The 16,032-nt window shown below is 38.1% G+C and overlaps 1 protein-coding gene across 1 annotated transcript; it reads left to right on the forward strand.

The window, feature by feature from the left end:
* The first annotated feature begins 13,318 nt into the window (after window positions 1-13,318).
* LOC116887835 (odorant-binding protein-like) lies at window positions 13,319-15,465 on the forward strand. Its single transcript, XM_032889347.1, has 4 exons — window positions 13,319-13,409; window positions 13,856-13,995; window positions 14,436-14,506; window positions 15,296-15,465. Exons 1-4 carry the CDS (start codon window positions 13,329-13,331, stop codon window positions 15,463-15,465), a joined length of 462 nt encoding a protein of 153 aa, XP_032745238.1. The 5' UTR covers window positions 13,319-13,328.
* The last annotated feature ends 567 nt before the right edge of the window (window positions 15,466-16,032 follow it).

Genomic DNA, 16,032 nt, shown 5'->3' on the forward strand with positions numbered 1-16,032 from the left:
GGCATCTCTTTCTTTAGGTTAGGGAACTTTTCTTCTATAATTTTGTTGAAGGTATTTACTGGCCCTTTAAGTTGGGAGTCTTCATTCTCTTCTATATCTATTATCTTTAGGTTTGATCTTATTGTGTCCTGGATTTCCTGGATGTTTTGGGCTAGGAGTTTTTTGCATTTTACATTATCTTTGATGGTTGTTTCAATGTTTTCTATGGTATCTTCTGCCCCTGAGATTCTGTCTTCTATCTCTTATATTCTGTTGGCTTGCATTTATGATTCTTGATCTCTTCCTTAGGTTTTCTATCTTCAGGTTTGTCTCTCTTTGTGCTTTCTATATTGTTTCTATTTCCATTTTTAAATCCTGAATGGTTTTGTTCAATTCCTTCACCTGCTTGGTTGTGTTTTCCTGTAATTCTTTCAGGGCTTTTTTGGTGTTTCCTCTTTATGGGCTTCTACTTGTTTACTTGTGTTGTCCTGCATTTTTAAGGGAGTTTTTTTTTTTTATGTCCTTCTTAAAATCCTCCATCGTTATCATAAACTGTGATTTTTAAATCTAAGTCTTGCTTTTCTGGTGTGTTTGGATATCCAGTATTTTCTTTGGTGGGAGAACTGGGTTCTGATGATGTCAAGTAGTCTTGGTTTCTGTTGGTTAGGTTCCTACGGTTGCCTTTAGCCTTTGGGTTATCTCTGGTATTTGCTTGTCTTTCTGTTTCTGAGAGTGACTTGACCCTGCTCTAGGCCTCTGTGTCAGCACTCCTGTAGAACTGTTTTCCTATTTTCTTTTAGTTGTTTCTGGGAACAGGTGCTCTGCTCTCAGATGTGTAGTTGCTCCTGGTGATTCTTTTTCAGCTCTTGGCGCAGGCAGGAATCAGATGGGTCCTGCCCTTGTCTGCTCTTAGATTCTTGCACCCAGGGGGCAGAGCTGGCACTAGGCAATTCCCTCTTGGGTCGGGAATGTGGGTTGAGGGTAGTCTCCTGTGATATCTCAGGAGTGTCTGCACTTCTAAGGGTCCAGCTCTCTCCCCCACGAGATTTGGGTATAGGGTGCTTTTTGACCAGTTCAGTTCAGTTCTGGGCACAGACCAGAAATGCAGGTACCAGCAGCTGACTGTTCCTATATTCCTGTGTCCAGGGGTACTATGCAGTTTCCTCTTAGACCAGGGATGTGGGCAGAGGTGGGCAGAAGTGGTGGTCTGTCCTGTGGGGTCTCAGGATGTTCTGCTCTTCTGGGTGTTCATATGTTTTGTTTTTCTTTCTTTGTGACTGATATTGAGATCCACATTATTTAAAACCCTGTGTTTGAACTCCACATCTCAATTCAATACAGACATAATAAAAACACAGACCTAAAAGAGTACACACACACACACACACACACACACACACACACACACACACACTTAAAGATGAAAGCAACAAAGTATTAGAAGATGAAGAGAGATGGGAGAGAAGAGAAAGCATCTGAGATAAAGAAACAAATAAAGTTAATAAAGTAAAAGAAAGGAAATCAGATAAAGATACATTAACAACATAGTAACAGACACGAATTTGATTTATTAAGGAAACTTCAGTACCACAGGTTTGGTAGTCTGTAGAAAATGAATTTATTGTTACTGATATGCATCTCACTAAGATTGAATTAAATGAAGAGTGCTGGTGAGTTTTATGTTACTTTACACAAAATAAAGTTATTTAAGAGAAGGGATCTCAATTATGAAAAAGCTTCCATAAGATTGGGCTGTAGATTAGACTGTTGGGCATTTAAAAATTATATATTAATAAAGGAGAGCAGAGTCCATTGCTCGTGGAGCCACCCCAGGCTTGTGTTCCTGGGTGTATAAAAAAGAAGGCTGAGCTAGTCAGTAAGCAGCACCACTCCATGACCTTTGCAATAGCACCTGTCTCTGAATTCCTACTCTGTTCTAGTTCCTTCCAAGGCTATGACATAGAAGTGTAAGCTAAATAAATCATTTCCTCACCAAGTTGCATTTGTTCATGGTGTTTCCTCCCAGCAGTATAAACCCTAAGACATGAAACTAGGTACAGGAGACTATTTTTTTGGTTGACTACTTATTGAGTCAGTAATAAAATATTTTCCTCCAAGGGCACATTTAATACCAGGTGGTTTTGATACCGAACCCTACCAATCATTTTAAAAAGAAGCAAGCATACTTTTCCTTAATTTATTTTAAGACCCCAGAGATGAAGAAATTCTACTGAGCTGATTCATTTGAGGTCAGCTGTACCTACCACACTAAATGACAAAAACCAGATGCACAAACAATATGACTATGGGCAATGTCCATGATAATTATCTCAATTGTTACATAAAGTTCATATTATTAATTTTAATAAATCAGTTAATGATGAAAAATACCAACTGGTTTGCAGATCCCAGATTACAACTTATTGGTGTATATATATATGGAGAATGAAGGTGTGTGGATAGGTATGCAAAAATTTAAATAAAATATATTTAAAAGTCTTTAAAAAATAGAGCATAAGGGAGGTTTGTGTAGAGTATAATACATGGTGTAAAAAGAAATGCCAGCATTAGACATTGAATGGTTTAAATGGGTTGGGGACTGGACAGAAGAAGATATGAGAGGGTTAATCAAAATTAAGTGTTTGATAATTGGCAAAGAAGCCTGCTAATCTGTAAGCTCAATAAAATCTAAAATAATAATATTATAAACATCTATTAAGTGTTGCTAAATAGAGCTACACTTTGAAATAAAACCGATTATAATTTATCACAATGGAATCTATAATGATGTATAATTAATATAATTAATGTATGTTAATTCAACCTTAAAACATAATGAATGAGGAAAAGTTGAAAGTTTTTCTCTCTATGACCTGAAAAAAGATAAGGTTGTATAGTTTCTTTTCTCTTTAAATTTTTAAATAAAATTTTTCTAGAGTTTATACATTAGTCACCACATTTCTGTCAAGGCTATGAGATTTCTAAAGTTTAAGACAGAAAGTGAGAGACTCTCTGGACTCAAAGTGGGGGACCCTCAATGAAACGCCCTACCATGAGGAGAGGGAACTTGTAGAGTCCACTTCCAGCAGAAAGACAGGGCATCAAATGAGGGATAGAGTTGCTATCCCACAGTAAAAGCTCTGACCCGTTGTTGTAAAAAATATAAAAAAATAAAAAATGTAGGGTTGTCTTTTATCCCCCTAGGTCTGGCACCACGGTGCCCCAAGAAATCTGCTAGATATCTTAAGTCCCAGTCAGCAAAGCATGTCGCCTGCTTTGCTCCATCCCATATCATACTGCCAAAGGCCTCTCTCTGAGCCATCAGCAATCTCTCTACCTATCTGGTACCCAAGGCAGGTTTCCATGCCAGAAACACATCCCAACTCCGTGGTGGCCCAGACCAGCTGCTCCACACTCTATTACACTTAAATCTACTCATGAAAGACCACACAACACAATAACCTTTGGCCCAATTGATAAGATATAATTGCTCACCTAAACATACAAAGCCCAGTACCAACCATCCCTTAAGAACATTAATAACAAGCTGTAAATACACAGAGCAGAATCTTAACATCACCTGCCATGGCTTCTCTCTCTCTCTCTCCCTCCTGTCTCTTCCTCCTTTCTGTTCCAGTCTCCTCTTCTTCCTTCAAACTTCTCTCCTGCCCATCCTTCCTTCTCATCTAATGACAGGCCTCCTTCTATCCTGTACCTGCCCCTCACCTGTATTTTACAAATTCAATAGGGAGAAGGTTCTGGCGAAGTTACCTGAGTCCTGAGTCTGTGACTAGGTAGCTGTCCTTGAGGCATTGGAATTAGCATCAAAATACAGATAACTCCAGGGCAAACCACAACACTGACCCACAATTCTTCCCATCTGAAAGAGCTACTGGGATGGAAATGGAGAAGAGCCTGAGGAAAAGAAGTTCCAGTGACAGGCTCAAAGTGGGTTTCAGCTGAAGGGGAGGTCCCAAGACCTGACACTATTACTGAAGCTATGGGGCATTCACAAAAAGGGACCTACAATGGCCGTTCTCCAAAAGACCCAAGCAGCTGAAAGAGTCAGATGCAGATATATGCAACCAACCAAGGAACAGAAGCCACTAACCCCTCTAGTTGAATTAGGGAAAAGCTGGAAGGAGCTGAAAAGGATTGCAATCCTGTATGAGGACCAGCAGTCCTCTGCACTTCTGAGATCTCTCAGACCCTTGATCACCAACCAGGTAGCATACACCAGCTGATTTGAGGCCCCAAAACATATAGAGCAGAGGACTGACAGATCTGGCTTCAGTCAGAGAAGATGATATAGCTAACCCTCAAGAGACTGGAAGTCCCAGGGAGTGGGGTGGGTGGGCTGGGGATATCCTCATGAAGATGGGAGAAGGGGAAGAGGTATGGGATGTGGAACAGTTTGAGGTTAGACCAGGAGGGGAATAAAATCTGGAGTGTGAAAATAAATAAATATAAATAAATAAATAAATAAATAAATAAATAAATAAGACATACATCATAGAAAGCCAGACTCTGAGAATGACAGAAATTTCTCACCAATAAATGGGAGAAGCAAGATCCATACCTCCTGCCAATCTCCAAATGTCTAGTACCTCATTCCCCATGGTGTTCTTAAAATTGAATATGAGAAAATCCATAGACTATTACATCGACGCAAAGGAACAAAACAAAACAAGCAAAAAATAAACCCAAACATTGTGTCCTATAGAAAAGGACAAAACAAGGAAAGAAAACTTCAATAAACATTTGTTCTTTCTTTTAGAAGTGAATGTCAATGGCCTATTGAAAAGGAGATAGACTTTTAGCCAAGTTCTGCTCAAAGGTCAGACAGCAAAGAGCTCCAAGCTTGGCTATGACTTCAATAACAGAAACCAGTGTACCAATAGTTTATATACTTAGACTCTGTCCTTTGAAGTACCGACATTTCCCCTTCTTTCTTAACTTCTCTGCTGTGGACAAAATATGTGGTTAAGGTACTTAATTGGTAAATTACTTGAAGTGGAAACAAGTATATATGTATACATAGTCATGCATCTATAAAATGGAATATATAAACATGAATATAAAATATCTCTATTTGTATGTGTATACAAATATATATCCACAGATAGAAAATATATAAAATATGTATCCACATATAAAATATTTATAAATAAAAACATCAACTATGAAATAAACACACACACACATATATACATATGAGTTCAATATTAAATTTCAAACAGTCAGAGATAATCTTTAAGTTCCATAGGAATAAATGGATGTTTTGACATGAGGCAGAATTTCATTTTATTTTTCCAAGTCTCCAGATTAGACTCTACCGTGTTATCTTTTCTGGAATCAGGTAAAGGGGAAAGAAAGTCATTTCCCTTAATAAATAAGGAAGGAAAGCTTGCATTTTGATAAAACTATTGGAAATGTGGAACAATGAATCTGAGTCTGTGCAAAATTGAAGGGAATATTCCAAAACGATGACTCAGAAAATAGCACAAATGTGTTGTTGTTACTGGATCTGGAGGAGAAATGAGAAGGACTTCAATGTGTGCTCATAAAGTCTTAGGTAAGTTGGGCAGTATTAAAAGATAGCTGTTCGGGGCTGATTTATCTTTGTGTTTTATCCAACATTATCTTTATTCCTAGTCGATAAGTAAATATTTCTCAAGAAACCAAAGGAGGAAAATATGTTTGTCGGTAAGCCCAACCTTGTTTCAATGGAACTGAGTTATTTCTTGAAGAATCAAACACACAGGAGTAGGCAATAGATCAAGAAGAAAATATGCAAAAAGTATAAGAATCATGTATGTATAGTAGACAATGAAATAAGAAAATACATCAAGAACCTATTTGAACACGGGTTGGGTGAATATTTCTTATTTAAAATCTTGGAACCTTGAAAACTAGTTTTTTAAAAGGTTTATTTATTTATTTTATGTTTATGAGGACACTGTAGTGGTCTCTGAAAACCCAGAAGAGGGCATCAGATCCCATTTCAGGTGTCTGTGAGCCATCAAGTTGTTGCTGGGGTTAGAACTCAGGACCTCTAGAAGAACAGTCAGTGCTCTTTTTTTCATCTTTATTAAATTGTGTATTTCTTATTTACATTTCAAATGTTATTCCCTTTCCCTGTTTCCATGCCCACATCCCCTAACCCCTCCCTCTCCCACTCTGTATGGGTGTTCCCCTCCCAATCCTCCCCCAATTACCGCCCTCCCACTAAGAATCATGTTCAATGTGGGTCCAGCCCTTCAGCAAGACAAGGCTTCCCTTCACTAGTGCCATACTAGGCTATTGTTGCTACCTATACAGTTTGAATCTGGGGTCAGTCCATGTATAGTCTTTGGGTAGTGGCTTGGTCCCTGGAGAAGCTCTGATTGATTTGGAAGTGTTGTTCATATAGGGTCTCAAGTCCCTTCAAGGTCTTTCAGGCCTTTCTCTGATTCGTTCAATGGGGGTCCTGTTCTCAGTTCAGTGGTTTGCTGTTGGCATTCCTTGCCTCTGCTATTTGCCATATTCTGGCTGTGTCTCCAGGAGATCTATATCAGTTACTGTAGACCTGCACTTCTTTGCTTCATCCATCTTATCTAGTTTGGTGGCTGTATATGTATGGTTTATGGGACAGGCTCTGAATGGTGTTCCTTCTGCCTCTGTTCTAAACTTTGCCTCCCTATTCCCTACCAAGTATTCTTGTTCCTTTTAAAGAAGGTGAAGCATTCACATTTTGGTCATCCTTCTTGAGTTTCATGTGTTCTGTGCATCTAAATGAATTCAAGCATTTGTGCTAGCCACTTATCCATGAGTGCATACCATGTGTGCACTTTTCTGTGATTGGGTTACCTCACTCAGGATGATATTTTCCATGCCATCCATTTGCCCTATATAATTTAATAAAAGTCATTTGCTTTGATAGCTGAGTAATATTCCATTGTGTAGATGTACCACATTTTTCTGTATCCCATTCCTCTGTTGAAGGACATCTGGGTTCTTTCAGCTTCTGGCTATTATAAATAAAGGCTGCTATGAACATAGTGGAGCATGTGTCTTTGTCCTATGTTGGGGCATCTTTTGGGTATATTCCCAAGAGAGGAATAGCTGGGTCCTCAGGTATTTCAATGTCCAATTTTCTGAGGAATCTCCAAACTGATTTCCAGAATGGTTGTACCAGTCTGCAATCCCAGCAACAATGGAGGAGTGTTCCTCTTTCTCCACATCCTCGCCAGCATTTGCTGTCACCTGAGTTTTTGATCTTATCCATTCTGAATGGTGTGAGGTGAAATCTCAGGGTTGTTTTGATTTGCATTTCCCTTACGACTAAAGATGTTGAACATTTCTTTAAGCGTTTCTCAGCCATTCGGCATTCCTCAGCTGTGAATTCTTTGTTTAGCTCTGAACTCCATTTTTTAATAGGGATATTTGTCTCCCTGGGGTCTAACTTCTTGAGTTCTTTGTATATTTTGGATATAAGGCCTCTATCTGTTGTAGGATTGGTAAATATCTTTTCCCAATCTGTTGGTTGCCGTTTTGTCCTAACCACAGTGTCCTTTGCCTTACAGAAGCTTTGCAGTTTTATGAGATCTCATTTGTCGATTCTTGATCTTAGAGCATAAGCCATTGGTGTTTTGTTCAGGAAATTTTTTCCAGTGCCCATGTGTTCAGATGCTTCCCACTTTTTCTTCTATTAGTTTGAGTGTGTCTGGTTTGATGTGGGTCCTTGATCCACTTCAACTTAAGCTTTCTATGGGGTGATAAGCATGGATCGATCTGCATTCTTCTAAATGCTGACCTCCAGTTGAACCAGCACCATTTGCTGAAAATGCTATCTTTTTTTTTCATTGGATGGTTTTGGCTCCTTTGTCAAAAATCAAGTGACCACAGGTGTGTGGGTTCATTTTTGGGTTTTCAATTCTATTCCACTGATCTACCTCCCTGTTTCTGTACCAACACCGTACAGTTTTTATCACTACTGCTCTGTGATACTGCTTGAGTTTAGGGATAGTGATTTTGTGTTGAGGGATAGTTTAGCTATCCTGTGTTTTTTTTATTCAGATAATTTGCAAATTGTTCTGTCTAACTCTTTGAAGAATTGGATTGGTATTTTAATGGGATTGCGTGTTGAATCTGTAGATCCTTTTTGGTAAAATGGCCATTTTACTATATTAATCCTGCCAATCCATGAGCATGGAATCTTCCATCTTTTGAGGACTTCTTCAATTTCTTTCTTCAGTGTCTTGAAGTTCTTATTGTACAGATCTTTTACTTGCTTGGTTAAAGTCACACTGAGGTATTTTATTATTTGGGTCTATTATGAAGGTGTTGTTTCTAATTTCTTTCTCAGATTGTTTCTCTTTTATGTAGAAAGGGCTACTGCTTTATTTGGTTAATTTATACACTTTGCTGAAGTTGTCTTTATCAGGTTTAGTAGTTCTCTGGTGAACTTTTTGGGATCCTAAATATACATCATGTCATCTGCAAATAGTGATATTTTGACTTCTTCTTTTCAATCTGTCCTTTGCCTCTCTTTTGTTGTCTGATTGCTCTGAAAAGTTGGGACTTCAAGAACTCTATTGAATAAGTAGGGATAGAGTGGTCAGCCTTGTCTAGTCCCTGAATTTAGTGGGATTGCTTCAAGTTTCTCTCCATTTAGTTTAATGTTAGCTACTGGTTTGATGTATATGGCTTTTACTATGTTTAGGTATGGGCCTTGAATTCTTCTTCTTTCCAGGACTTTTATCATGAAGGGGTGTTGAATTTTGTCAAATGCTTTCTTAGCTTCTAATGAAATGACCATGTGTTTCTTATTTTTGAGTTTGTTTAGACAGTGGGATACATTGATGATGTTCCATATATTAAACCATCCCTTTATCCCTGGAATGAAGCCTATTTGATCATAATGGGTGAATTTTTTGGTGTGTTCTTGGATTCAGTTTGCAATAATTTTATGGAGCATTTTTGTGTCAATATTCATAGGGGAAATTGGTCTGAAATTCTCTTTTTTTGTTGGGTCTTTGTGGTTTAGGTATAAAAGTAATTGTGGCTTCATAGAAGGGAATTTGGTGCTCCGTCCGTTTTAGATTTGTGGAATATTTTGGATAGTATTGGTGGTATGGGTCTTCTATGAAGGTCTGATAAAATTCTGCACTAAACTTGTCTGGACCTGGGCTCTTTTTGGTTGGGAGACCTTTCAAGACTGCTTCTATTTCCTTAGGAGTTATGGGGTTGTTTAACTGGTTTATCTGTTCCTGATTTAGCTTCTGTTCCTGGTATCTCTCTAGGAAATCTGTCCATTTCCTCGAGATTTTCCAGTTTTGTTGAATATAGGCTTTTGTAGTAGAACCTGATGATTTTTTGAATTTCCTCTGATTCTGTTGTTTTGTGTCCCTTTTCATTTGTAATTTTTTTTTGGATACATTCTGGAGTCTGGCTAAGGTTTACCTATTCTGTTCATTTCTCCAAGAACCAGCTTTTTTTGGTTCTGTTGATTCTTTATATAGTCCTTTTCTTTCTTTTTTTTTTTTCTCAACCGAACCGCCTTTTGGAACCGTGCTCTGTTGACTAAATCCCCAACGTCCTTTTGTTTCTACTTGGTTGATTTCAGCTCTGGGTTTGATTATTCCTGCCTTCTACTCCTCCTGGGTATATTTGCTTCTTTTTGTTCTAGAGCTTTTAGGTGTGCTGTCAAGATGCTGACATATGCTCTTTCCTGTTTCTTTCTGCAGGCACTCAGCGCTATGAGTTTTCCTCTTAGCACAGCTTTCATTGTGTCCCATAAGTTTGGGTATGTTGTACCTTCATTTTCATTAACTTCTAAAACATTTTTAATTTCTTTCTTTATTTGTTCCTTGACCAGGTTATCATTGAGTAGAGCATTGTTCAATTTCCACATATATGTGGGCATTCTTTCCTTATTGTTATTGACACCAGCTTTAGCCTGTAGTGGTCTGATAGGATGCATGGGATTATTTCTATCTTTCTTTATCTGTTGAGGCCTGTTTCATGCCCAATTTAATGGTCAATTTTGGAAAAAGAACCATGAAGTCGAGAGTAGAACATCTATCCTTTTGTTTAAGGATAGAAATTTCTATAAATATCTTTTAAGTCCATTTGGTTCATATCTTCTGTTAGTCTGTCTATTTCTCTGTTTAATTTCTGTTTCCATGATCTGTCCATTGATGAGAGTTGGGTGTTGAATTCTCCTACTATTGTTTTGTGAGGTGTAATGTGTGCTTTGAGCTTTAGTAAGGTTTCTTTTCTGTATGTAGGTGCCCTTGTATTTGGAGCATAGATATTTAGGATTTAGAGTTCATCTTCGTGGATTTTTCCTTTGATGAATATGAAGTGTCTTTCCTTATGTTTTTTGATGACTTTTGGTTGAAAATTGATTTTATTCGATATTAGAATGGCTATTCCAGCTTGCTTCTTCAGACCATTTACTTAGAAAGTTGTTTTCCAGTTTTTACTCTGAGGTAGTGTCTGTCTTTTGTCTCTGAAATTGTGTGTTTCCTGTGGGCAGCAGAATGCAAGGGTCCATACCTATCCATTGTATTAATCTTTGTCTTTTTTTTTATTAGGAATTGGAATCCATTAATGTTGAGAAAATATGAAGAATAGTTGTTGTTGGTTCCTGTTATCTTTGTATTTGGAGGTGAGATTATGTTTGTGTGCTTGCCTTCTCTTTGTTTTGTTGTAAAACGATTAGTTTCTTGCTTTTTCTAGGGTGTAGCTTGCCTCCTTTTGTTGGGCTTTACCATTTATTATCTTTTGTAGGACTGGATTTTTAGAAAGATGTTGTGTAAATTTGGTTTTGTCGTGGAGTATATTGTTTTCTCCACCTATGTTAATTGAGAGTTTTGCTGGATACAGTAACCTTGGCTGGCCTTTGTGTTCTCTTAGGGTCTGTATGACATCTGTCCAGGATCTTCTGGGTTTCATATTCTCTGGTGAGAAGTCTGGTGTGATTCTGATAGGTCTGCCTTTATATGTTACTTGACCTTTCCCCCTTACTCTTTTTAATATTCTTTCTTTGTTTTGTGCATTAGTTGTTTTGACTATTATGTGATGGGAGGAGTTTCTTTTCTGGTCCAATCTATTTGGAGTTCTGTAGGCTTCTTGTATGCTTATGGGCATCTCTTTCTTTAGGTTAGGGAAGTTTTCTTCTATGATTTTTTTTGAAGATATTTACTGGTCCTTTGAGCTGGGAGTCTTCACTCTCTTCTATACATATTATCCTTAGGCTTGATCTTCTCATTGAGTCCTGGATTTCCTATATGTTTTGGACCAGTACCTTTTTCTGTTTTACATTATCTTTGACAGTTGTGTCGATGATTTCTATGGATTCTTCTGCTCCTGAGATTCTCTCTTCTATCTCTTGTATTCTGTTGGTGATGCTTGTATCTACGGCTCTCTTGTCTCTTCCTTTGGTTTTCTATATCCAGGGTTGTCTCCCTTTGTGCTTTCTTTATTGTTTCTATTTCCATTTTCAATCCATTCACCTGTTTGGTTGTATTTTCTTGTAATTCTTTCAGCTGTATTTGTGCTTCCTCTCTAAGTGCTTCTTCTTGTTTACTTGTGTTTTCTGCATTTCTCTAAAGGGTGTTCTTTATGTCTTTCTTTTAAAGTCTCCATGAGTGAGATCAAATGTGATTTTAAATCTAGATCTTGCTTTTCTAGTGTCTTTGGATATCAGTGTTTTTCTTTGGTGGAATGGCTCCAGTTATGCCATGTAGTCTTGGTTTCTGTTGCTTGGGTTCCTGTACTTGCCTTGCCTCTCGCCATCAGGTTGTCTCTGATGTTACCTTGTCCTGCTATTTCTGGCAGTGGCTTGACTGTCCTATAGGCCTGTGTTTTAGGAGGGCTGAAGACCTGTTTTCCTACCCCTCCTTCTCTGGGATCCCTGTGCACAGGGGTCCATATGGCTCTAGGTGTCTTCCTCTAGAGTCAGAAATGTGGGCAGAGTGTAGTCTCCTCTGGTTGCCCAGGTGTGTCTGTCCTTGTGAAGGTGTAGCTCTCACTTCCACAGGATTTGCGTGCAGGGAGCTGCTTGACCAGGTCCCTTCAGATCCTGGGGCAGAATCGGCCACAGGGGTCCTGCAGCTTGAGTGCCCCTATCTTCCTGTTCCTGGAGGCCCTATACAGTTTCCTCTTGGGCCAGCGATGTGGGCAAAGGTGGGCAGAAGTGGCAGACACTCCTTCCCTGCAGTCTCAGGAGTGCCTACACTTCTGGTTGATGAGCTCTGTCTCCCACGGGGTTTGGGAGCAGGGAGCTGTAGGCCAGGATCAGCGAGGTTCAGGCACCAGCTAGAAACCACCAGTCAGTTCTGTTTACCATGGCGGTATCTCTCCAGTCTAAAACTAGTTTTGAATCATGCTCTTGGGTGAATGTTTGCAAATCCTTCTACTGGCCCAAGTTCTGAATAGAGAAAATGTTGAAAATTAGTCAGACACAATCATGAGAAAAATTACCAAATGACTGTTCATTGCATGAATGATTTAGGGACAGGGTTGTCAAATAAAATAGACTGATAGAAATTCTAGAACAATATTTTCATTAGCATTTTATATAATAAAATGTTGTTAACTTTCAAAAATGCACTGATAGAAAACAGATACAAATGTGTGCATATTTATTATTGAAAATATAAGCTAATGTTTGCATAAGAAATGATCAGGACTTGATATCAACAACTGAGCCCATAGAACAATGGGAATTCACACCATTAGAAAATTTCACATTTTTTATGAGAATACCAAATTATAAAAAAAGTTTAAATAATGAATCAAAATTTCAAATTCCTTCCCAGGAAATAAAATGGTACACGTATTCACAAAGGCTTTTGCAAGAATGCTCCAGAATGTTGGAGAACATTCCATGGCTCTAGAATGTTCCAGAAATGTGCACATTGATTTATAATTGTACAAAAAGTAATTAATATTCAGATAGTAATCAGTAATCAAAGGGTCTGAGTGATGAACAATTTATCATTGTTAAAATAACCAGAGTCAGATAACTTCATTTTTTTATCTTGTTCCAAATGAGAAACTTGGTCTTTAGGGACATGAATATTTGTATTTTCTGACAGCCAGCCCACATCCACAGTGGCCAGAAAGGTCAATTTCATGGCTTAACTCAAGTTAATCTCATTAGGAAAGTATCAGAAAGACAGAATTGTCATCCACAGTTGTTGTCACCTACCAGGATATGCTGGAATTTCACCATGGACAATACATGCCAATCTCAGGACAATAATCAATACTATATAAGGTGGAGATGGCTCTGGGTTTTTCCACCATCTGTCCTTGGTCTCCGAACTCCATCAGAAGCAGAGAATCCAGGCTCTAACATGGTGAAGTTTCTGCTGATTGTTCTTGCATTAGGTGTATCCTGTGTACATCATGAAAATCTTGATATCAGTCCCTCAGAGGTATGTGCATTTGGGGAGAAAAGGGTGTGTAGGGTGTCTATACACTCTGAAGTTGCTTCAAGCATATTTAACATATGTTATAAAATATACATCCATACCATATCTGAATCCTATCTGTAACTCAATTCTAGTGTCTTCCAACTCTTTACATGTTTTCAATGAGATCTGTTTATGGTATGAAATGTTATGACAAGAAAATTGTAGATTGGACTTTGCATCATTATTAATTGACACAGTGTGAACTGTACCCAATGTCCCATGTTCTAGAGTGAATGATTGATGACATAATCTCACAGCCTACTCTCTAGCAAGGAGAATCTGCATTTCACTAGGTACAACTTCATTTGTTGGCTGACCTAAAATACATGTAATAATTAGGATGATTGTTGCTGAAAAAAGGAACAGATGGACTAACCAATCTTTGAAATGGTGTCTGTCCCATTTAGGTTAATGGGGACTGGCACACCCTTTACATACTTGCAGATAATGTGGGGAAGGTAGCAGAAGGTGGATCCCTGAGAGCTTACTTTCAGCACATGGAATGCGGTGATGAATGCCAGGAACTCAAAATCATATTCAATGTCAAGTAAGTGACATTCACCTGATGCATATGGACAGGACTGAGAAACTGGGGACATGGATGTCAGCGTGAAATTTTCACTGAAACTTCAGTTATGTATAACACTGGAGTTGATCTCCTGGGCATAGTCATTCTGAGTTGGGTCCTTGACTTAAGGAACACTAACTGCAATATGTTCTACAGTTTTAAAGGGTTGGGTGACTCAGTTGAAACTAGTCACAAACAGTAAAGGAGGGAGAATATGAGGACAATCTTCCCTTGGAAGACTGGAGTTTACTGTCCATGTCAATCATAACCCCAGAGTGCCTGTTTCAGTCTTCAGAAATGGGTTTAGTTACCCAAATTAAATATTTCCCAAGGGCAGCTAATACTACCACACACTAATGAAATATGAGCAACCTGAAAGAGTAAATTCAGAAGTAAGTTTTTGCTTTGTATTTTTGAAGGTTGGACAGTGAGTGTCAGACACACACTGTTGTGGGACAAAAACAAGAAGATGGGCGGTACACTACTGACTGTGAATGGAAGTTAATGGGATTGAACTCCGAGAGAGAGAGAGAGAGAAAGAGAGAGATTTGCCATGTTGCCAAGCTGCACACAAGATCTAGAACAATTTCATTTTCATCTGATAAGTTATGATTGAAATTCCAAAATCCAAAACTAAACTTCCAGGTGTTTATGGGAACATTTGTTATGGTACATTACCCACATTCCTATAAATGTATTTCAGTTCCTATTATTTAAGATAAGTGTAATTCACATTTAGAAGGTGATCCTAAAAAGCTGCATATTTGACTTCTTAAAGATTTTATTTTGTGGAAAATTATACATTTACACACACACACACACACACAGACACACACATTAACAAACACATGTTTGTTGCTATTTTTGACTTTTCTGAGACAGCCTCTTAGCAAACCCGGATTTGTCCTATAACTGGTTCTGAGACTAGGTAGCCTCAAGGATCCTCCTGTTTGTTGGGATTTGGGTGACTCACCACCAACCTACCACAGCTAATTTTACTATTAGCCTGATAGTTTTTACTTTTCAAATAGGCTGTGGCAATATAAGATAATTATGGAAATTACTTTTTAATTGAAAATACATTTTTTATTAGAGCAAGATTCTCTCCCACTAAATAGCTCTCATTTACAATTCTATACCATTGTAAAGGACATTTGTCAAACAAAAATATGATCGGTGTGTTATGTCATAAGTTATAATAATAATCATAATCATAATAATAATGATAATAGCTCCAAGAATTCTTCTGATTTCTAAGCTGATTCTCTTTTCATTGCAGACTCTGGTAGAAATTACTTCCGAGTTGTGAAGAAGACAGATGACATTATTTTCTTTCACAACGTTAATGTCGATGAGAGTGGAAAGGAGACAAATGTGATTTTAGTTGCTGGTGAGAGTGGTCTCTATCATAGAGTTTCTACTGATATGATAAGCACTATGACCCAATGAAACTTGGGGAAGAAAGGGTTGATTTGGCTTAAGCTCCTACAACACAGTTAGTTTTCAACAAGAAGTCACTACTTCTCAGCCATTCAAGACTCCTCGGTTAAAAATTCTCTGTTTAGCCCATTCTTTGGATTAGGTTGTTTGTTTGGTTCTCTGGAGTCTAACTTCTTGAGTTCTTTGTATATTTTAGACATTAACCCTCTATTGGATGTAGGGTGAGTGGAACATGCTTTCCCAATCTGTAGGTTGCTGTTTTGTCTTATTGACAGTGTCCGTTGCCTTTCAGAAGCTTTTCAGTTTCATGAGGTCCCATTTGTCAATTGTTGATCTTAGAGCCTGAGCCATTGGTGTTCTGTTTAGGAAATTTTCCCCTGTGCCAATGAGTTCGAAGATGTTTCCCAATTTCTCTTCTATTAGATTTCATACATCGTTTTTTATTTGGAGGATCTTAATCTGCCTGCATTTAAGTTTTGTACAGGGTGAGAAATAAGTATCAATTTGCATTCTTCTACATGCAGACCACTAGTTAGACCAGCACCATTTGTTAAAGATGCTTCCTTTTCTCCACTG

Source organism: Rattus rattus, chromosome X (assembly GCF_011064425.1).
Source record: "Rattus rattus isolate New Zealand chromosome X, Rrattus_CSIRO_v1, whole genome shotgun sequence".
Classification (NCBI taxonomy): Eukaryota; Metazoa; Chordata; class Mammalia; order Rodentia; family Muridae; genus Rattus; species Rattus rattus.